Source organism: Staurois parvus, unplaced genomic scaffold, assembly GCF_062004578.1.
Source record: "Staurois parvus isolate SC_StPar_1 unplaced genomic scaffold, SC_StPar_1.0 ptg000096l, whole genome shotgun sequence".
NCBI classification, from domain to species: domain Eukaryota; kingdom Metazoa; phylum Chordata; class Amphibia; order Anura; family Ranidae; genus Staurois; species Staurois parvus.
Window position 1 is genome coordinate 15,403,940 of NW_028317892.1, and position 23,822 is coordinate 15,427,761.

The 23,822-nt window shown below is 42.0% G+C and overlaps 1 protein-coding gene across 3 annotated transcripts in view; it reads left to right on the plus strand.

Moving 5' to 3' along the window:
• The window catches only part of LOC149468012 (solute carrier family 46 member 2-like), a 58,850-nt gene that overhangs the window by 11,301 nt on the left and 23,727 nt on the right, over positions 1 to 23,822 (plus strand). For 2 of the 3 annotated variants that reach the window (XM_089670922.1, XM_089670924.1), the window contains 3 exons: positions 9,240 to 10,341; positions 12,848 to 12,931; positions 18,599 to 18,755. In XM_089670922.1, the coding sequence (XP_089527048.1) occupies positions 9,306 to 10,341; positions 12,848 to 12,931; positions 18,599 to 18,755 (1,277 nt within the window). In that variant the 5' untranslated portion in view covers positions 9,240 to 9,305. The remainder of the gene's footprint in view (positions 1 to 9,239; positions 10,342 to 12,847; positions 12,932 to 18,598; positions 18,756 to 23,822) is intronic. The other variant, XM_089670925.1, reaches the window with a different exon arrangement.

Sequence of the window (23,822 nt, forward strand, 5' to 3'; positions counted from 1 at the left end):
ATTCTTCTCATTCTTCTTTTCTTCTTCATGAAAAGAAGAATGAAAAGAAGAAGAAGAATGAAAAGAAGAATGAAAAGAAGAATGAAAAGAAGAATGAAAAGAAGAAGAATGAATGAAAAGAAGAATGAGAAGAAGAATGAAAAGAAGAATGAAAAGAAGAAGAATCTTTTCATTCTTCTCATTCTTCTTTTCATTCTTCTTCTTCTTCTTTTCATTCTTCTTTTCATTCTTATTCTTCTTCTTCTTTTCATTCTTCTTCTTCTTCTGAGGATGAGGATGATGAAGAAGAAGAAGTAGGATGAAAATAAGAAGAATTCCAAGCCGGCAAAAAGTGTATCTGCAGAGCTCCGCTAAGTGTATCTGCAGAGCTCCGCTAAGTGTATCTGCAGAGCTCCGCTAAGTGTATCTGCAGAGCTCCGCTAAGTGTATCTGCAGAGCTCAGCGGTTGAAACATTGTATCTATTTGTTTCCATTTATGGAAACAAATAGATACAATGTTTCAACCGCTGTAAATGTGAATGTCAGAGAACTGTCAGAAATAGAGGAGCTCTGCAGATACACTTAGCGGAGCTCTGCAGATACACTTTTTGCCGGTTTGGAATTCTTCTTATTTTCATCCTACTTCTTCTTCTTCTTCTTCATCCTCATCCTCATCCTCGGAAGAAGAAGAAGAGGATGAGGATGAAGAAGAAGAAGTAGGATGAAAATAAGAAGAATTCCAAGCCGGCAAAAAGTGTATCTGCAGAGCTCCGCTAAGTGTATCTGCAGAGCTCCGCTATTTCTGACAGTTCTCTGACATTCACTCCATACAGCGGTTGAAACATTGTATCTATTTGTTTCCATTTATTATTATTATTATTATTATTATTATACAGTATTTATAAAGCGCCAATAGTTCGCTCAGCGCTGTACATTACAAAGGGAGACAGAACATGTGACAGAACAATACCAATACAATGCAAAACATGAGGGGGTCAAGGGCCCTGCTCTTTCGAGCTTACAATCTAGGAGGGAGGGGGTGGTGGCACAGGAGGAGATAGCTGTGGGGGATGGAGTGGTAGGAAGAGTGGAGGAGGTCGGCAAGTTAGCAGGGGGTGGGGTAGGCTTCCCTGAAGAGATGGGTTTTCAGGGTGCGCCTAAAGGAGAGGAGAGTAGGTGATAATCTGATGGGTTGGGGCAGGGAGTTCCAGAGGATGGGTGACACCCTGGAGAAGTCCTGGAGGCGGGCATGGGAGGAGGAGACCAGGGAACTAGAGAGAAGGAGGTCTTGTGAGGAGCGGAGTGTGCGTGCTGGGCGGTACTTGGATATTAGGTCAGAGATGTAGTATGGGGCAGTATGGTGGACAGCTTTGTACGTCAGCGTTAGGATTTTGAATTTGATCCATTGCGCAATTGGAAGCCAGTGGAGGGATTGGCAGAGGGGGGTGGCGGAGACAGAGCGGTTGGAAAGGTGAATGAGTCTGGCAGCCGTGTTCAGGATGGACTGAAGAGGGGATAGCCAGCGGCGAGGCAGGCCAGTGAGGAGGGAGTTGCAGTAGTTGAGTCGTGATATGATGAGGGAGTGGATGAGCTGTTTAGTGGTTTCTGGGGTTAGGAACGTGCGGATTTTGGCGATGTTGCGGAGGTGGAGTCTGCACGAGTTTGTTAAAGATTGGACTTGGGGCTGGAAGGATAGGTTGGAGTCCAGAATGACACCCAGTACTCTGGCCTGCAGGGCGGGTTTGATGGTAGCGTTGTTGGATGTGACGGAGAAATCAATGGGGGGTGGTGTCCGGGCTGGGGGGAAGACAAGAAACTCGGTTTTGGAGAGGTTCAATTTAAGGAAGTGGAGCGACATCCAGTCTGATATGTCACTCAGTAGGTGTGTGATTCGGGCTGAGACCAAGGGGGTGAGGTGGGGGGTTGAGAGATAGATTTGTGTGTCGTCGGCATAGAGGTGGTAGTTGAAGCCCTGAGAGTGTATGAGTTGGCCAAGGGAGGAGGTATAGATGGAGAAGAGAAGGGGCCCGAGGACAGAGCCTTGAGGGACCCCAACAGAGAGGGGGAGTGAGGGGGAGGTGGTAGCAATATAGGTAACGCTGAAGGAGCGTTGTGATAGGTAGGATGAGAGCCAGGAGAGAGCAGAATCTCTGAGGCCGAGGGAGTGTAGTTTTTTGAGGAGGAGGGGGTGGTCGACTGTGTCGAAGGCCGCAGAGAGGTCAAGGAGTAGGAGCACTGAATAGTGGCCATCAGCTTTGGCGGTTAGCAGGTCGTTGGAGAGTTTGAGTAAGGCAGTTTCGGTGGAGTGTAGGGGACGGAAGCCGGACTGTAGGGGATCGAGGAGGTTGTTGTCGTTGAGGTGAGAGCATAGGCGGGTGTAGACGAGGCGCTCGAGGAGTTTAGATGTAAATGGGAGCAGGGAGATGGGTCTGAGGTTGTTCGGGTCATTGGGGTCCAGGGAGGGCTTTTTAAGTATGGGGGTGATGTGTGCATGTTTCAGAGGGGAGGGGAAAGTGCCTGAGGAGAGGGAGAGATTGAAGATGTGGGTGAGGGAGCGTAGGATGGAGGAGGAGGAAGGTCGTAGGAGTTGTGAGGGGATAGGGTCGAGGGGGCAGGTGGTGAGGCGGGCATCAGAGAGGATCTTGGAGACTTCCTCGATGGTAGTAAGGTCAAAGGTGTGGAGTGTTGGGGGAGCTTCAGTATGAGGAATGTAGGGTGGGGTGGAAGAGGAGGTCAGAGCAGTGGTGGGGCCGTGGGAGAGGGGTGATGAGGGGGTAGCTGAGTGAGGGTGAAGGGGGTTGGAGAGAGTTTGAGCAGCGACGAAGTCCCTGCGGGTTATGTCGAGGGGGAGGGGGGATAAGGGGGTAGCTGTGTGAGAGGGGACGGGTTGAGAGGGTGTGTGAGTTGCGGCAATGTCCTTGCGAATTGTGTCAATTTTGTTTTTGAAGTGATTGGCAATCTCAAGGGCAGTGAGTGAGGTGCTGGGTGGAGGTGGGGGTGGAGAGAGTAGAGAGTTGAAGGCAGAGAAGAGTCGGCGAGGATTGGAGGAGAGGGCCTTGATGAGGGTCAAGAAGTAGGCCTGTTTGGCAGCATGGAGGGAGGAGGTGTAGGTGTGGAAGGCAGATTTGTAGCGGATGAAGGCTTGTTGGGATTTGGTTTTGCGCCATAGTCGCTCCAGGGCACGACTTTGTCGTTTGAGGGTTTTGGTGTGATCAGTCTGCCAGGGCTGGAGCGGTCGGGGTCTGATGTTGCGTGTGGTTAAAGGCGCTAGTGAGTCGAGGGCTGTTGAGAGCGCATTGTTGTAGGTGGTCAAAGCCAAGTCGGGGCAGGACAGGGGGAGGATGCGGTCATGGAGTTGATCAGCTGCAGAGTGGAGGGAGGCAGGGTTAAGGTTGCGGAGGTTACAGCTGGTAGTAGTGTGACATTTGGAGGGGTAGGCGTTGGAGGACGAGGAGATAGAGAAGGTGATCAGGTTGTGGTCGGAGAGAGGGAAGGGGGTGTTAGTGAGGTTGTGGGGAGCGCAGCGGTTAGAGAAGACAAGGTCCAGGATATTTCCGTCGGAGTGGGTGGTGGATTGTATGCACTGTGCAAGTGCAAAGGAGGAGGTTAGGTGGAGGAGACGGGCTGTGTCCGGGTTGTCGAGGTTGACAGGGATGTTGAAATCCCCAAGAATTATGGTGGGTAGCTCAGAGGAGAGGAAGAAGGGTAGCCAGGAGGAGAAGTCATCCAGGAAGCGGGGTATGGATCCAGGAGGCCGGTATATCACAGCAATCTTCAGGGGGGTTGGGGAGAATAGTCGGAGGCAGTGGGCCTCGAAGGAGGAGAAGGATAGGGAGGACTCGGAAGGTGCTCTGCGGTGACAGGAGCAGACCAACCCCACCACCTTTACGACCGTTAGGCCTGGGTGAGTGGGTCCAGGTGAGACCTCCGTAGGAGAGTGCAGCAGGGGAGGTAGAATCAGTGGGCTGGATCCAGGTTTCCGTGATCGCTAGGAGGTTGAGGGAGCGGGAAACAAAGAGGTCGTGGATGGCGGTAAGCTTGTTGCACACCGAACGGGCGTTCAGGAGTGCACATGAAAACGGGGGGGAGATTTTAGGGAGCAGGGGGACAGATACTAAGTTGTGGGGGTTGCAGTAGGACATGGAGGTGGGAGGGTGTTGAGCGGGTGAGGGAGGTGGAGGGCCAGGATTCGGGGAGATGTCCCCCGCGGCTAGGAGGAGGAGAAGGGTGAGAAAGGTGGCATGGGAGCGGGATGTGCAGGAGCGTGAGAAACTCCTAGTGGAGGTGTTGGGGTCAGTGGGAGAGCAGAGTAATAGGAGGAGGTGGTGGGTGCCATAGAGGGGTGAGGGAAGCAGTGAGGACACGATATATAAATGTTTGGGAGGGGCAGAGGGATATAGTGAATGGATTTTGGGAACGGAGGAGAGGAAAATGAGAAGGAGGAGTGGAAGAGACATTTTGGGGAGGTGAAGAGAGCAGTAGTAGGGAGATGATAGCAGTGAGGGGGAGATGTACAGGTTGTGAGGTGGAGCAGAGGGGTAAAGAAATGAGATTTGGGAACAGAGGGTAGTAATGTGATAAGGAGAAGAGGGGTGTATTATATAAAGGTACACAGAGTGGGACTCAGGCATGTAAGAAGTTTCCCAAGGTGTTTGCTTGCAGTCTTCCAGCATGCAGTAGAGCTTCTTGCTGTTGTTGTGTCTTCCTGCTGCTTGAGTTCTTCTGCTTTAGTTCAACTGCTGCATTTAACTGCTTCTTCTATGCACTCGTTCAAAGCCGCACTCAATCTGAAGCAGCACCCCATCAGAGACTGTGCCCCCCATCCATAGAGACAAATAGATACAATGTTTCAACCGCTGTATGGAGTGAATGTCAGAGAACTGTCAGAAATAGGCTATTTCTGACAGTTCTCTGACATTCACTCCATACAGCGGTTGAGGAGTGAATGTCAGAGAACTGTCAGAAATAGCCTATTTCTGACAGTTCTCTGACATTCACTCCATACAGCGGTTGAAACATTGTATCTATTTGTTTCCATAAATGGAAACAAATAGATACAATGTTTCAACCGCTGTATGGAGTGAATGTCAGAGAACTGTCAGAAATAGCAGAGCTCTGCAGATACACTTAGCGGAGCTCTGCAGATACACTTTTTGCCGGCTTGGAATTCTTCTTATTTTCATCCTACTTCTTCTTCTTCTTCTTCTTCATCCTCATCCTCATCCTCATCCTCATCCTCTTCTTCTTCTTCTGAGGATGAGGATGAGGATGAAGAAGAAGAAGTAGGATGAAAATAAGAAGAATTCCAAGCCGGCAAAAAGTGTATCTGCAGAGCTCCTCTAAGTGTATCTGCAGAATAGAGGAGCTCTGCAGATACACTTTTTGCCGGCTTGGAATTCTTCTTATTTTCATACTACTTCTTCTTCTTCTTCTTCTTCTTCTTCCTCTTCATCCTCATCCTCTTCTTCTTCTGAGGATGAGGATGAAGAAGAAGAAGTAGGATGAAAATAAGAAGAATTCCAAGCCGGCAAAAAGTGTATCTGCAGAGCTCCGCTAAGTGTATCTGCAGAGCTCCGCTAAGAAATAGCGGAGCTCTACAGATACACTTTTTGCCGGCTTGGAATTCTCCTTCTTCTCATCCTTCTTCTTCTTCTCATCCTTCTTCTTCTCATCCTTCTTCTTCTTCTCATCCTTCTTCTTCTTCTCATCCTTCTCCTTCTTCTCATCCTTCTCCTTCTTCTCATCCTTCTCCTTCTTCTCATCCTTCTCCTTCTTCTCATCCTTCTTCTTCTTCTCATCCTTCTCCTTCTTCTCATCCTTCTCCTTCTTCTCATCCTTCTTCTTCTTCTCATCCTTCTTCTTCTTCTCATCCTTCTTCTTCTTCTCATCCTTCTCCTTCTTCTCATCCTTCTCATCCTTCTCCTTCTTCTCATCCTTCTCATCCTTCTCCTTCTTCTCATCCTTCTCATCCTTCTTCTCATCCTTCTCATCCTTCTTCTCATCCTTCTCCTTCTTCTCATCCTTCTCCTTCTCCTTCTTCTCATCCTTCTCCTTCTTCTCATCCTTCTCCTTCTCCTTCTTCTCATCCTTCTCCTTCCTCATCTCCAAGGACATTTAAATTAAAGGTACAGTGTTCTGCACTAATTTAAAGGCTCTCTGAAGCCTAGAAACCCTTTTTATAAGTTAAATTCGTAGCGAATAAATTCGCATCGAATCGAATTTCTTCCTCAAATTCGGCGAATCAGCCGAATCGAATTTTTGAATAATTCGCTCATCTCTAATTGTAACCTATAAACTGTACAACTCAGTTGAACAACAAAGTGAAATCTTTTGGGTGGAGGGAAGTAAAACCAAAAATCTAAAATAATATGGTTGCATAAGTGTGCACACCCTTAAACTAATACTTTGTTGAAGCACCTTTTGATTTTATTACAGCGCTCAGTCTTTTTGGGTATGAGTCTATCAGCATGGCACCACTTGACTTGGCAATATTTGCCCACTCTTTCTTGCAAAAACACTCCAAATCTGTCAGATTGTGAGGGCATCTCCTGTGCACAGCCCTCTTCAGATCACCCCACATATTTTCGATCAGATTCAGGTCTGGGCTCTGGCTGGGCCATTCCGAAACTTTAACCTTCTTCTGGTGAAGCTATTCCTTTGTTGATGTATGCTTTGGGTCGTTGTCATGCTGAAAGTTCCTCTTCATGTTAGCTTTCTAGCAGAAGCCTGAAGGTTTTGTGCCAATATAGACTGGTATTTGGAACTTTTCATAATTCCCTCTACCTTGACTAAGGCCTCAATTCCAGTTGAAGAAAAACAGCCCCAAAGCATGATGCTGCCACCACCATGCTTCATAGTGGGTATGGTGTTCTTTTGGTGGTGTGCAGTGTTATTTATGCACCAAACATATCTTTTGGAATTATGGCCAAAAATTCAACCTTGGTTTCATCAGACCATAACACATTTTCTCACATGGCTTTTGGAAGACTTCAGATGTGTTTTTGCACAATTTAGCCAGCCTTGGATGTTTTCCTTCGTAAGAAAAGGCTTCCATCATGCCACTCTACCCTATAGTCCAGACATATATGGAATACGAGAGATTGTTGTCACATGTACCACACTGCCAGTACTTGCCAGATATTCCTGCATCTCCTTTAATGTTGCTGTAGGCCTCTTGGCAGCCTCCCAGACAGGTCCAATTTTGGAGGGACGTCCAGTTCTGGCTAGTGTCACTGTTGTGCCTTATTTTCTCCACTCCATGATGACCATCTAAACTGTGTTCCATGGAATAACTAATGCATTGGAAATTTTTTTGTACCTTTCCCCTGACTGATACCTTTTAACAAAAAGATCCCTCTGATGCTTTGGAAACTCTGTGTGGACCATGGCTTTGCTGTAGGATGCGACTAAGAAAATGTCACGAAAGACCTACTAGAACAGCTGAACTTTATTTGGGGTTAATCAGAGGCACTTTAAATGATGGCAGGTGTGTACTGACTCCTATTTAACATGATTTTAAATGTGATTGCTTAATTCTGAACACAGCTACAGCCCCAGTTATAAGAGGGTGTGCACACTTATGCAACCACATTATTTTAGTTTTTTATGTTTACTTTCCTTCCCCTAAAAGATTTCAGTTTGTATTTCAATTGAGTTGTACAGTTTATAGGTCACATTAATTGTGGAAAAAGTTCTGAAATGATTTATCTTTGTCTCATTTCTTTATATCACAGAAACCTGACATTTTAACAGGGGTGTGTAGACTTTTTATATCCACTGTATACTTGGCAATTCAGAGATTGTGTTTAACCTGCTTTGCAATTCTTTGGATGCAGCATGTCCTACTGAGGTGCAGTTGAAATGCAGGCAAAGAAGGTGAAATGCAGCCTTTCCTTTAAAGAACACCCATTGTTTTGAGAGATTTTTCCAGAAGGCAAAAAAAACCCGAGAGCCTTTAACCCTTCTCCATTCTATTCAAAGCCAAAATAAACATTTTTACTGAAATAATCTATGTTTAGAAAAATATTTTCTAACATCATCTGTACAGGTTATTCATGCTCCGACTCTGCATTCTTTTAGCTACATTGTAAAGCATGCATATTAATATATATCTATACCCAAGAACAAAAAACTTAATATTGCAGCTTACTAGTTCTGAGATGTGGTGGCTGCATAAGTTTAACTCTTTGGGGATCCTATCATTAACACACTTCCTGTCCTAGGGTTACAAAGCTTACACTGTATCTATGGAGGGGCAGCGTTTTCACTCTAGGACAGGAGGCACCCTAGGACCTGTTAGAGACAGGTACATGCATCTGTTGGTGCCCACACTAAGGTCAGAAGAATTCATGAAGATTGTCGTAGACACCGTTTAGAATTCTGTTGGGGTGTAGCTTGTGCTCAACCCATTTACCTGTCAGAGACAAGTACATGGATCTTCTAACAATGTGGTCAAAGTGTCCATACTATACACTCCTTCCTCCATCCTAGTCCTCTGCGCCCATGACACTGAAAGGTGCATGGCTGAGGAGTTTTGTACTGGGGTAGGAGGTGCCTGATGGGGAACTCAGGGACTAGTTCTTCATCAGATCCACTTTACTTTTGATTGACAACGCACAGCATTGCCACTATTTAGTGCAAGAGCAGCATTTTAATCAGCCTACTGCATGCACTGTCAGTTGAATTAAAAGTGGACATGATGGGGAACTAGTCTCTCAATTCCATATGAGGTTTCATCCACCCTATCACAAGCCATTTCTCAAATATGGGTTTTGCCATATTTGAGCAGCGACATCACCTGTATCCCTGGACCCTTTGTTTACACTGAGCTTTCGGCCGAGGATTCTGCCAGATGACAACGGAATGAGGCCGGGGATACAGCACTGTGTAAGTAGCTGTCTCATACATGACAGCTTTGCAGCACAGATATGCCCCACTCTGAATACTACCGTAACTTTGTATGCCAACTCAGAGTTGGTCCTAATTACCACCAGTTTCCTAACTTGAGAACTGGTAGTAATTCTTTTAAAATCTAGTATTTCAAACTACCTAATATTGCCATATGTGTTCATATTGTTAGTGAAACTGGCGCAAATGCTTGATTAAATAAGGCACAGAATGTTCTTGAGGTAACTACCACCAAAAATAGTCATGATAGCTTTATTGAATTCCCCTGTCTGTCTTTTTGTAAAATATCTGTTCATTATAATGATAATTTGAAAGTGTCAAAAATAACACAAATATTCTTTACAACTCAATAGGCTCACTGTCAACCTTCATACTGACCAGCAGGAATACTTTTTAGCGATTATTCGATATATGTAAAAATGGACACCGCAAGGACCTGGATTGAGCCAGTGGTTGCTGGGCAACAGATTGGCAGCTCTTTTTATGATACTGCTCTTCTTATGGTTGTAAGAAATCACTATAATAAGACCATAGACCATCAACCAGTTTCTACCAACTCTAGTACTGATGATGTATTGCAGAAAGCCATCTCAAACTTTTATATCATTTACAATGTTATTATGGGACTAACTTCTTTACTGTCTGCTTATATATTGGCACAAATTGGAGACAAAACCAGCAGGAAAGTGACTATATGTGTACCATTGCTAGGGTATCTTCTATCAAGGATGTTTTTGCTGTTCATCATTCTTTGGGAATGGCCTATAGAAGTCATGTTTGGCTCTGCAGCTCTAAATGGATTAACTGGCTGGTTTACAGCCTACTGGGCTGGGGTTATGGCCTGGGCCTCCTTATGTTCTTCAGAGAGAAGACGTTCTCTTCGACTCATCATCATTGAAATGGTGTATGGCTTGGCAGGATTTGTGGCAAGTTTGGTTTCTGGACACATATTTGTTCATTTAAATATTGCAAACCGTGAAGGGACTATCCTTGTGTGTTGTAGCACTGGCTGCTATGCCTTCTGCTTTCTATATAGTATGTTTGTTCTGCAGGTACCTGAAGAAGATCATTGTCCTGAAACCAGACAATTGTTTAAAGACATGGATGATAATAATGCAATACAGGCACGCACAGTGGAGGAATCTGCAAATGTGTCTCCATCTAAACTTATAATTATAACTATGTTTATTAGTGCAATCCTCTTTAATATTTCTTTCACTGCTGCTGAGGATGTGATCAATGTTTTTGTACTGAAAGCACCACTAAGTTGGGGTCCTGTTGATGTTGGATATGGTAATGCTGCAGCTTACATGACATACCTCACCAGCTTTCTAGGAGTTTTTAGTTTGAGCCAATGTATGGGAGACCTGGCATTGATTGTCACTGGAATAGTCTCATTCAGCTCTGGACTTCTAACAATGGCCTTTGTGCACTGGACCTATATGTATTATATTGGTAAGTAAAACGTATTCTTGATACAGTCAGTAATGTTCAGCGCTATTTATTAAAATATTTGCTTAATTAAGTACTTTAAAACATTTTACTTAAAGGATAAATATAACTACAGTGCATGTAGAAAGTATTCACAGTGCTTAAGTTTTACCACATTTTGTTATTCCAAAATGGATTAAATGCATTTTTTTCTCAACATTCTAGAAACAATACCCCATAATGACAACATGAAAGAAGTTCGTTTTGAAATCTTTGCAATTTATTAAAAATAAAAACAAACAAAACCGCATGTACATAAGTATTCACAGCCTTTGCCATGACATTCAAAACTGGTGCATCCTGTTCCCATCCTTGAGATGTTTCTACAACTTGAATGTAGTCCACCTGTGGGAAATTCAGTTGATTGGACATGATTAGGAAAGGCATAAACCTGTCTAAGGTCCCACAGTTAACAGTGCATGTCAGAGCACAAACCAAGCCATGAAGTTCAAGGAATTGTCCGTAGACCTCCAAGACAGACTTGTATCAAGGCTCAGATCTGGAAAAATTTCTGCCGCATTGAAGGTCCCAATGAGCACAGTGGCCTCCATAATCCATAAATGGAAGAAGTTTGGAACCACCAGGAATCTTCCTGGAGGGGGCCACCTGGCCAAAATGAGCGATCGAGGGAGAAGGGCCTTAGCCAGGGAGGTAACCAAGCACCCAATGGTCACTCTGAAAGAGCTCCAGCATTTCTCTGTGGAGAAAGGAGAACCTTCCAGAAGAAAAACCATCTCTGCAGGACTCTACCAATCAGGCCTGCATGGTATTGTGGCCAGACGGAAGCCACTCTTCAGTAAAAGGCATATGGCAGCCCACCTGGAGTTTGCCGAAAGGCACCTGAGGGACTCTCAGACCATGAGAAACAAAACTCTCTGGTATGATGAAACAAAGATTGAACTCTTTGCCCTGAACACCAAGCATCCTGTCTGGAGGAAACCAGGCACCGCTCACCACCTGGCCAATATCATCCCTACAGTGAAGCATGGGGGTGGCAGCATCATGCTGTGGGAATGTTTTTCAGCAGCAGGAACTGGGAGACTAGTCAGGATCGAAGGAAAGATGAATGAAGCAATGTACAGAGACTTCCTTGATGAAAACCTGTTCCAGAGCATTCTGGACTCTAGACTGGGGTGACGGTTCATCTTTCAACAGGACAATGACCCTAAGCACACAGCCCACATAACAAAGGAGTGGCTATGGGCCAACTCTGTGAATGTCCTGGAGTGGCCCAGCCAGAGCCCAGACTTGAACCTGATTGAACATCTCTGGAGAGATCTGAAATTGGCTATGCACCGATGCTCCCCATCCAACCTGATGGAGCTTGAGAGGTACTGCAAACAAGAATGGGAGAAATTGCCAAAAAATAGGTGTGCCAAGCTTGTAGCATCATACTCAAAACGACTTGAGGCTGTAATTGGTGCTAAAGGTGCTTCAACAAAGTATTGTGCAAAAGCTGTGAATACTTATGTACATGTGTTTTTTTTTATTTTTTATTTTTAATAAATTGCAAAGATTTCAAAACAATCTTCTTTCACATTGTCATTATGGGGTATTGTTTGTAGAATGTTGAGGGAAAAAATGAATTTAATCCATTTTGGAATAAGGCTGTAACATAACAAAATGTGGCCAAAGTTAAGCGATGTGAATTTCTGGATGCACTGCATATATAAAACTGTTTTCCCTTGTGCACCATTCTTTCTTTATTTGTTCCTCTCATCCCCCTTTCTGCCCTCTTTCCCTTCTTCTGTTTTTCTTCTTTTCTTTCCTTCCTTACCTTTCTTGCTCTTTCCTTTTTTCCCTTTCCTTCCCTTCCCTTTTTCTTGCCTTCCTTTCCTTCTCTTCCCTTTTTTCTTTCCTTCCTTTCATTCCCTTCCCTTTCCTTTTTTCTTCCCTTCCCTTTTTTCCTCCCACTTACATCAGGGCAGTGACAGTTTTTACCACTAACACCAATGCAGCTGCATTTTTTCCTTCCAGTCACACCACCAAGGCAGGAGTATTTCTTTCTTCTCCACTGTTAACCTCATTATTTATTGCAGGACAATATGTGCACCATTATTAAACTCTTCATTTCACTGTGGTGTTCCAACCATTAGAACGATTTTGGAGAAAGCCACAACCATTATACATATCTTGGCTAGGCACACTGCATATGCCGCTATTGGCTCTGCACCCACCTTCACCCCACTTCTCAGGTCCCACCTGTTTAACAGATTTCCCAGGTATGCTTACAGCTAAGTAAAATTTCTACATTATATTGAATATTGCAGCCTGCTTCTGAGCTGTCTATGCCACAGTGTGGCCTTCATTACATTTGAAAGTTGCTGTTACCAAAAATCTGTCACTACACACTTACCTGCTGCCTGCAAGGTGTCCCTACAGATACACTGATACACTAATATATATTTTGATAGATACTTTCCTCTCCAAACCTGCATCTGTGAATAATTATACGTTTTGTTTTTTTAAGCTCGAAGTGTAATGATGTTCTCACAAATACCTACGCCAACCATCCGATCAGTGATATCTAAACAAATTCAAGGATCATCATATGGTGAGATGTAATGTGTCATTTGTAATTCAACAGAATAGGTTAAGCAGTAAATAGAATGCAGAGTTCTGTAGGTTCGAATTGGGAGACATCACAATAGTTAAAGTATATGTAAACCCTCAAATAGCCCATTCAGTTTAAAAAAGGAAATGAAAAGCAAATTTGTGTATAGATAAAAAAAACATTATAAATACCCCCCCTCCTCTTTTTTTCACATACCCCTGTTCTCAGCTGCATAAGAGCTAGGGGAGAAACCGCAGCACTCTGAACTTCCCAGTGAAAGGCTGTGTGGGAGGGGGTGTGTCATGACAAGTTTGATCACAGGAGGAGAGCAGGCGGAGTTCCCAGCATAGCTAAAGAACTGACCTCGCTGTCCTCTCATGCCTATAGTGGTCAGTTTTTAATAGGAAAGCAGAGAGACTGGCAGGTACACCAGGGATTTCACACAAAGGAAGTAATACAAAGAGAACAGGTTACCTTTTCATACAAGTACATGGTAAAGCAGGTACATATCAGGGATATGAAATGTTGGGTTTACATACTCTTTAATCCTCATTGCTCAGATGTCCAAACAATTAGTTCCACTGGAAAAATCCCTCAGCTGCTGGAAACAAAAATGCATATACAGATAAAACCAGCGCTTAATGGTTGACACAATCTTGCGGACATACTGGGGCTTATAGAAATTTCAGACTCTCACCAGACTGTGCATCCCAGTATATGCAGTATAAGGAGAAGTGAAATATCTGCGCTCAGGTGAATCTATGCATATATTAGCTGCCGACACTATGCCTAGATACTCGGCACAACAGATATAGGTGTGTAACAAGTACAGCACTCACAAACTCAAAACCAAAATGATAAAAATAACCCAGATACACACTACTAAGCAAGTGCGAAGGAAGCCAACTTTGATTCTGGAATTCCATGTAGCTGTACCATGTGATATGCTTTGTTACTTCTGGATGTTTGACTTAGATTTAAATACATTCCTTTTTATAGGTGGTTTTATGCTATGTGGAGTATCTGTTTTATTATATGTGCATTGGTCCTGCTAAGCTACTTCCCAGTGGTACTGCAGTTCCCTGCAATTTGTGGATGTATATGGTGACAACTGATAGCAAATTCCTGGTGTCTCTGTGGATGAATGGAGGCTGGAGAGAGCGCCCCTTCCCTGGGGGAATTTCCTCATGCATATGTGACCACTCTTGTATGGAGGGTCGCATTATTTGGTAAGCCTTGTTTGTGATCAATGACACCTGGGAGACTTTACAAGTGTTTGATGGTGACAGCCTGAGGAGCTCATCCTATTTTTCTCATCATGGCTTGTGGGACTCTTATTTTCTGCTGTATGCCTCTATATTTATTCCTGGATTCAAGTGCTTTGTTGATTTATGTTTTTGTTTTATTACCACGATATAGCTAAAGCATTTTGATTACACATATTGCTGTTAACGATAGACATTGGTGAAAAGGTCTATAGCCATACCACCCTGAATGTGTCCAATCTACTCTGATCTTGGAAGCTGAGTAGGTTTAGGCTTGGTTAATACTTGGATGGGAGACTTTGGGGGTAAGACCTTGCTGATTCATAGGATTATTTTTCATTACTATTTATTTTCATAATTTGGTTTTCAGTTTGTGAGCACTGCACTTGGTATATACCGATACCATATAAGGGTCTTATAAAACTTGTGTTTCCCAAATAGATGGGTGGTGTCTTCTTGCAAATGCAACATTTGTTGCTATAGTAATTGCAGACTTGGGGTGGACTAAGGACGGCCATACATGGGTTGAAATTCAACAGATTTTTTTGTCCAAAAATCGTATCTAAGAATAATCGGCCGATTTTTCGCTCTGTTAGTGGGTCAATGGCTCCGGCCGATTTTCGTGGTTCCTCCCCTTTTCGGTAATCAGGCATGTTGGAAAATTTGTGAAAAATGACCGATTTTCGACTCAATGATGGTCAAATCATACGATCATTTTTCTGAAAAGAATATGTGCGTGACCTGGAAGGAACAGTAGCTCCCCTGTTATATGGGTTGAATTTTATGCCTTGGTCGGCCGATTTTCTAAATCATTGATGGCACCATTGGATTACCAAGCTAACAACGTTTTTGATTTTCGGACGAAAAATCATTCAGAATTCGAACCATGTATGGCCTGCATTAGTTCTATAGTTCGAGCACCCGTGGGCTTCACACACATAAGATGGTACCTTATTTTTGCACCTTGATTTTTCAATCATTTGGATGTATGGCAATATGCTGTGGCACATCTTTGTGTGTAGGACTACTTGGTGTTCGGACAATATTATTTTCCTATATGTTGTTTTTGTTTATTTGTCTGATATGCACCTTCTCTACATCTTTTATTCATGTGATTATCTATAATGCCTGGGGTTAGCTTAATGTAATTTTGTAAGATTTTGATAACCCAACCATGATTTTTTGTCATTAAAAGTAACCACTTTTTATCCAGGTAATCTCTTCACAGGGGTTTCTATATTACATTTTGTTTTTTATTATAATGACAACACCTAAAATGTGAGTGGACTTTTCATTATAAAAATGTCTGTGCCTAATGCTTTTGTTTTTTTGAGCAAATAAAGAAATGTGCTCACATATACAAAATGTGTTTCAAAATACCATAGTGCAGCAAAATATAGTAAAAACCATTTAAATGGTTTTCATGATATTTTGCTGCACTATGGCTAGTTTTAATTCTCTTTTACATGAATGTCCTGCTCTTTAATAGGAATAATATTTGATGTGAAGTGACTGCGTGGAAGCGGAGAAGGAGATTGATATTAACCACTTTCCCTCCAGAGGATTTACCCCCCTTCCTGACCAGGACATTTTTTGTGATACAGTGCTGCTTTACTGTAACTGACAATTGCACACTCATGCAATGCTGTACATAAATGACATTTAAGTCATTTTTTCCACACAAATAGAACTTTCTTTCGGTGGTATTTGATCACCTCTGTATTTTTTAATTTTTTTGTGCTATAAACAAAAAAAGACTGAAAATTTTGAAAAAAACCCAGTATTTTTGACTTTTTGCTTTTAAACATGTCCAGTAAAAAAATTTAAAAATCTAATTTTTTCATAAATTTTGGGCAAAATGTATTCTGCTACGTCTTTGCTAAAAAAAAAAATCCCAATATGTGTAAATGATTTGGTTTACATGTTACAAATGGTGGTGTATATACTGGAATTTTAATTTTTTTATACTAATAATGGCGGCGATCAGCGACTTATAGCAGGACTACAGCGGGCATTCTGATACTGGGTGGGAATTGACTAACGGCCACTGACATCCCCAGTGACACTAATACAGTGATCAGTGCAAATAAAAAGCACTGACACTGTGCTAATGATACTGGGCAGGAAGGGGTTAACATCTGGGACCATCAAAGGTTTAGCTGTGTGTGTTGCAGTGATCACACTACAGGAGCAGAGCTTTCAGGGTTAACAACCCTTCTTCTCCAGAAGTGCAGCAGTATTGGAGCATGCAGCTTCAGCTCTTCTGTTCTCTGTGCTGTGTCTGCCATAAACACAGCATGATAGAGAACTGACCGTTCCTAATTATCAAAGGGGTTTGCTTCTCTTCTGTTATTCAGGGCAGCATCTGCTCCATATTTTATGTTTACAAGAGTGGCGCAAGCATTATACTTGCACCATTGTTTTATAATTCCCCCTAGTGTTTCTTATTGTATAAATTCAGCTCAGATGGGGATCACCCTCCCTGGGAAAAAGGAAGTCCAGATGGCAGGTCTTTCTTAAAAGTCTGACTTGTAGCCAGTTTTATTTAAAAGGTTGCATGGAAAATAAACAAATCAGAAAATAAATCCTTGCCATCCAGGCTCTAACTAAACAGCAGAGATCCCTATCTCACAGGTGAAGGGCTTCTCCCAGTCACCAACAAAATAAAACGTTGTGCAAACCTTTTTCTCTTATACAAAGCAAACTTTCACACCCACAGCTCTCTCAGGTATGGCTTCCTGAGTCCCAGGCCAAAAGCAACCTCTTGATCCAGTTCTGCTTTATTTATACCACCTGCTGGTGGTCATCAGTAGAATGCAAAATCTAGTCCAGAACCAACCCTGTCAAAGTGGCCTGGAAAACCTGGACTGGACTCCACCTTAGTCTTCTAGATATGAACGCATGCGAGGTGACACATGGACCCTGATTTACTAAAGTGCATAAATGGCGTCTAGGCGCATTTCCGTAGGCTAAAGTCTACTTTTCATTGGAATCCGTCTACTTTTAGATGGAAAAGACATTTACTAAAGAAAGCGTCTAACAAATAGACGCGGAAGCAAATTTACTAATGGACACAATAAAGGAATCCGTCTAAAAAAGCAGACGCACGTCTAACAGAATGAAATATCACTGTAAAAACATGTTCACATTGAAATTTGGAGATGTCACTTACTGACATCATTGCTTACTAATGCAGCCAGAGAGACGGAGAAAGTAGTGATTTTACAGCCTTTATGGGTGTAAAATCAGTGTAAAAAAAAAAAATCTTTATCACGCCCCCACAAGTAGTACAGTGTCAATATGGTGACACTGTACTGCTAGGGTGACAGTATGTTAAAAAAAAAAAACATAAATAATATAAAAAAAAATTAAAATAAAAAAAAAATTTAAATTATTTTTGGTTATAAACTAAATTGGGTTATTTTTTTTTTTTTTACTAAAAAGATAGATGAATACATTTTGGCCAAAATTTATGAAGAAAGATTATTTATTTACAAAATTTTATAAGAAAAACACTTTTTTTCAAAATGTTTGGACTTTTTCATTTATATAGCAAAATATTAAAATCCTAGTGGTGAATAAATACCACCAAAATAAAGTTTTATCTGTCTCAAAAAAATGCTAAAAAATTCATATAGGTACAGTGTTGCATGACCACGCAATTGTCATTCAAAGTGTGACAGCACTGAAAGCTGAAAATTGGCCTGGGCAAGAAGGGGGTGAAAGTGCCCGGACTTGAAGTGGTTAAAGAATATATTCCTTTTAAAAAAAAAATTTTCAGTGGGTAAAAAATAGTTTTTTTAGGGAATTCATGATAGCGAAAAAAATAGACGCTTTTCCAATGTCTATGCACTAATAGAAATGTGCATGTGCAGAACACAATTTAGCCGTCTACCGCAGACGTTTTTCTTTTAGACTGTGTTTAATAGTAAATCTCTGATAGCATCCATCAATCACCTCTCCTTTCATAATGTCACATATGGAATTTGTAGTGTACATAAAGTCATGCACATACCTTCAACGAACATGCTCTACTAATTCCAAACAAATGGAAGTGAGGGGGGAATAGGAGAAGTTTGGAGGCTCACAGAGGACTTTACAAGAAAGCATCAAACACCGTAATAATCTACAGATTGTAGGGCCATTAAGTAGTGGATTTACAGTTATTTTTGGGTTATTTTTGGAGAAGTATATTATTTACTGTCACTTTAAACCTATTGACCTATTTCAGAGGGATGCCTGCTAAATAAGTGTAAGATTTACCAAATTCTTGATTAACAATCATGATGATTTGTACTAATTTACTTTGTGCTCTTTTCAGCATTTTCTCTGTAGAGAATGAACTGACTTCATGATGACACTAAAAAAAAAAAATACCTGTAACTTTTGACATTTATTTTAGGCAAAGTGTTTGTGGCACTTCAGCTCGCAATAGAAATTGTAGCAGTGAGCACTTCAGCTGGATTTAACAAACTTTATCAAGTTACACTGGATTGGTACAGTGGATTCTGTTTTATTGTATTTGGCACCCTGGGATTTCTCAGCATTATTCCTATTGGGTAAGTTACTTAGACATTTTTAAAAATGGCTTTCAAAACCGTTGAAAACAATTTATTTAGTCCTATTTAATAAAATGTAATTTACAAACACAAAACATATTGGTATACAGTATGTGTGCAAGGTGTGAGTAAGCCCCAACTAAAGCATGTCTAAACCCCAAAACAAAAATGTAGTATATTGCAGCTTACCAATCCTTCTATGTGGTGACTGCATTACTTAGGCTTTTTTCTTTTTCTTTTTTTTTTCAACTGGTAATCTTGCAAATAACACCCTTCCTGTCTACAAGTGGCTATGCCTATTTCTCCACAATATCTGTGGAGGGAACCTTGGTCCTCACCCAGGCTGGACTTTAAGCATGTCTTCCTCTCGTCCTTGCATGGGGTGCTGGGATTTGTGCTTCCAGTTTATCACACAAGAAGTGACTAGGACATCAACATTTATTTGATGTACTTGCAGAAAATGTTCTGAAAAATGTCCTAAAAAATTAAAAACAATGCAGTCATCTATACATGGTAGAAATATACTGTAAATACCATTTGAAAAATGTAGTTCCTTACACTTTAACATATGTGTGTGTGTATATGTACTGTAGATGTGTGTATGTATGCGCGTGTGTATATATGTACTGTGTATATGTGTGTGTGTGTGTGTGTTATTTTTATATATATATATATATATATATATATATATATATATATATATATAAAAATAACACACACACATATACACAGTACATATAGTCCTGGTAAGTCCATGGTAAGTCATGTCATTTGGTGGAAGCACTAGATGTGAACTAATGTGGTATGCCCAGACCTAGACGTTTTCTGTGCTACTCGATAGGGGCCAAAAGTGGACTGAAAGTCCATTAAGTTAACTAAAATGAAAATATCAAATTGTTAGTAAAAACATGGGCACTCTTTTACACTGGTATTCAAATGGGGCTCTCTACAGAGAAAATCAACTACATAAATATATTTAACAGCTTTAAGACTTTGACACAACTTGATCTCGTGGCACAGATAAGATCACAGCAAAAAGGTTTCTGTGGTTGCCAGGAGTGCTGCTGAAAAGTATGAAGCAGCAAATAGTAAGAGGTAGCAAAGGATAGAGGTAAAATAGGCAACTATAATTGTAGATACAACATTCTACAGCGGTGGCTTCCTGACCACATATATTGGCAGGACCATCCACAACAACAAGGCGGGGGTATAATAGACAGTAATGTTGTTAACATTATAATGTACCCTTGTGGTTGACGGAAACCCATGTTAGTGACAGGCTAGAAAACCTAATCACCAGGACTAGATGGCTTACACCTAAGCGTTCTCAAAGAACTTAGCCATGTAATAGTCAGGCCGTTTTTCCTAATTTGTAAGCACAGCTTATTAACTGGAATGGTATCAACAAATTTATGAAAAGCAAATGAGCTACCAATATTCAAAAAAGGGCCAAAATATATACCTGGAATCTACAAACTAATTGGCCTAACATCAATAGTATGTAAACCATTGGAAGGAATGATAAGGGACCATATCCAAGAAATTGCTGTTGAAAGTAGAATCATTAGTAGTCATCAACATGGGTTTATGAAAGAATGTTCTTGCCAGACCAACCTTTTAACATTCTATGTGGAGGTAAGCTGTAATTTGAATGGAGGAAGACCCGTGGATGTAGCATATCTAGATTTTTGCTAAGGCATTTGACACATTACCCCATAAATGCTTAATTTACAAACTATTGTAAAATTTTGGCATTGGTAATATTGTATGTATTGGATAGAAAACTGGTTGCAGGAGCGCATTCAGAGAGTAGTGATTAATGGCAGATCTTTTTTGAATGGTCTAGAATTGTGAGTGGGGTACTGCAGGGCTCTGTTCTGGAACAAATGCTGTTTAACTTCTTTTAGCACCACTGTTTTTTTAACTGGTTCTTCCCCAAATAGAGCAGAGACTACTAATTGCATGGGCAACAGTCTATTCACTCCAACAAATAGTCTAGGGAAGAGTTTCTCAACCTTTTTCCAGTTGGGGCGCCCTTGAAAAGTATTTTCAGTCTCAAGGCACCCCTGTCCAAGGCTTGGTTACTGCGTGTCGTGGAACACATGCAAAATGTTGCTCGTTCATGACATGTAGACAAATGCTCTGCTCTTTGGGGGTGCCATTAATTGTTAATGGTACTCCACACACTGACAAACGTGGGATGTTTTGGTGTGGCACAATTTAAAAGAAATGGTCGGGGACTTCTTTCCTGCATTTCTGCAGATAGGGCAGCCCATGAATGGGCTGCGCTACACACAGCATGCAGCCACACAGATGTGAACCAAGGGCTTGTTCACAGGTGTGGTTGGGGGTGGTAAAAACATGCAGTCAAGCTGTTTTTACCACCCCAAATTGTTCCCCCTTAGCTGCAGAGGCAGCAGCTTGGAGTGTACACACGATGCTGCCATGGCTGGAAGTATACCACAAGGTGAAAAGCCTCTGAAAAGCAATCTGAGTACGGACTGCTTTTCAGAGGAGCAGCAGTCATGTTGCTATTATGAGCAAGCCCTGAAAAAGCAGTTCTGATAGTACAGGAATAGGGGGTCAGGATTAAACGTAATATGCATATACATATACATATTAACACACAGGTACACAGACACACATGTCAACACACATACAGACACATGTACATACGCATACAGACACGTGCACACACATATACAGACACATGTACACACATACACACTCTCTCACACACGGACACATGGACACACTCTCACACAAGGACACTTGTACACACACAGACGCATGTACAAACCACACAAACATACAGACACACTCATGTGTACACACACACAAGGAGGCATGTATACACACACACAAACACATACAGACACATGTACACACCACACACATACAGACACACTCACATTTGTACACAAGTTTCATAGGAAATCGCAGGTAACGCACACAAAAAACACAGCCTGTGCTGCACCCACACTGTGGCCAAACTGCAGCAGGATAATGCGTAAGAAGCATACAAACTAAAAAGTGCAGCACAACATTTAGAAAGTAATGAAAACCACACAGCAAACATAAAAAATGATATTTTGACTTGATTACATGAAAACCAATCACCAAATTTGCAATCGTCATGTCTGCTACTATCACAAATAGCTTGTACCTACCACAGCTCATATGCAGCGCACCGATGAAAAGCCTTCCCCCTATTTCTTTTTCTGCCCTCTCAAACGTCAGCATGTACTGCCTCAGCTGCCGACAGAAGAGCGCTGTCCACCACTGCAGATAGAGCAGAGGTCTAGCCACACGCACTCCCAGGAAGCCACATGGGACGTGATGACATCATCAGTTGGAAGGATCCGGGCGGGTTGCCTACAGAGCTTCCTGAGTGCTGGTGACATCTGTATGCGCTATTCACTCAACTTGCCGGCACCGCTGTAAAGAAAATACAGGGAATTTTTGGCAATTTTCCTGCGGCACCCCTGGGGACTCTTCATCAGCAGTCAATCAATGCACTATAGACACATAGCAAAATACATTAAATTGCAAAAAGAAAGATAACACAGATTCCATTTAGTACAGCGTTATACAGAAACTGAACTCCAATGACAACAATATAAAGGCTATGGAATATTGCAATCATAGCCTTGTTTACAACATACAATTTTTTAAATGGTGACTGTATCACTGGGAGAAAACCTTTTTATCTAAGGTCACTAAAGAAGCCACGAAGCCACACAATGGAGCTGGATGAGAAGTGGATAAAATCTTAAACTGCGTAAGGGGTTCTTTTCTGTTAAAGCCTTAAAGATGTGGAACTCCCTTCCACAGTTGCTGATGTCAGAATGGAGTTTAAATAAAAAAAAAACAAAACAAAAAAAATTTTTTGGATGTTTCTTGGCCAAAACAATGTACAGGGATGTTAAAAATGGCAGTGACATAAGCACATACAGACACACACACGCACACACGTCGAACCGTATGGACCAGTGTCCTTATTTAACCTTACCAAATATGTAACTATGTAACTAGACACCTGCACATACAATGAGCAATAATGACCAGAATTAAAAAAGGGAATTAAAAAATTAAAAAAGGGAATCCATTCTCTTTCTTTATGCAGGGGCCTCTGCTATCTATATCCTGATATAAACTCAGGTAATACTTGCATGAAGAAGTAAGCTTTGCTTTCAAACATCCTAATATTGTTTAGTGGATAATGTGAAAAACTATTTATGCAATTAAAGTGGAGTTCCAACCATTTTTGTGTTTAAAAGTCAGCAGCTACAAAAACTGTAGCTGCTGACTTTTAATAAACACACTCACTTGTCGCAGGGTCCAGCGTCGTGCTCACCTGTGCCGTTCCTTCTCTCCTTCTTCTATCCCCAGTGCTGGCATCTCAACTGTGAGAACTAGGCTTGTGGTTTCACAGCTGGGTGCTCACTGCGCATATGCGAGTCACACTGCTTATCCTGATTTGTCCCACAGTCTTCTGGGACAGGTCCCCAGGAGACTGTGGAAGGAAGGAGGGGGGACGAACTTCCGTCTCACTTCGCCTTTGTGAACTGAGCCAGAAGTGTCAAAACCAGGTATCTGCTCCCCTCCCCCCCAAAAGGTGCCAAATATGGCAGTGGAGGGGGGGAGGAGGTAAAAAAGCTGATCTTCCACTTTTGGGTGGAACTCCGCTTTTAGGTAGTGATTCATTTGAATGGGCTGCCGTGCCTCCTAAAAAGCAGGAAAAAGGTCCCTGCACCATTTCTGAAATTGCAGCCTGCAAGTTCAGTGCCATTCCCAGTGCGGGAATTGGGATTCATGGCACCCGCACACATCTGGTTACAGAGAACATATGGAAAATTATTTCAGTCAACATACAGTCCACTCTATCCATGATATGTGAAAGGGGAACAAAAGGATTTTTCCAGTTGAAGGCAATAGACAGGCAATAGACCACTGTGTGGCCACAGATATAGTATGAATTAGTTGTATTGCAAGGGGAGACAGGCCAGGAATTGGTGCAATTCCAGTTAAAGGCAATAGACCATTGTGTGGCTACACATATAGTAT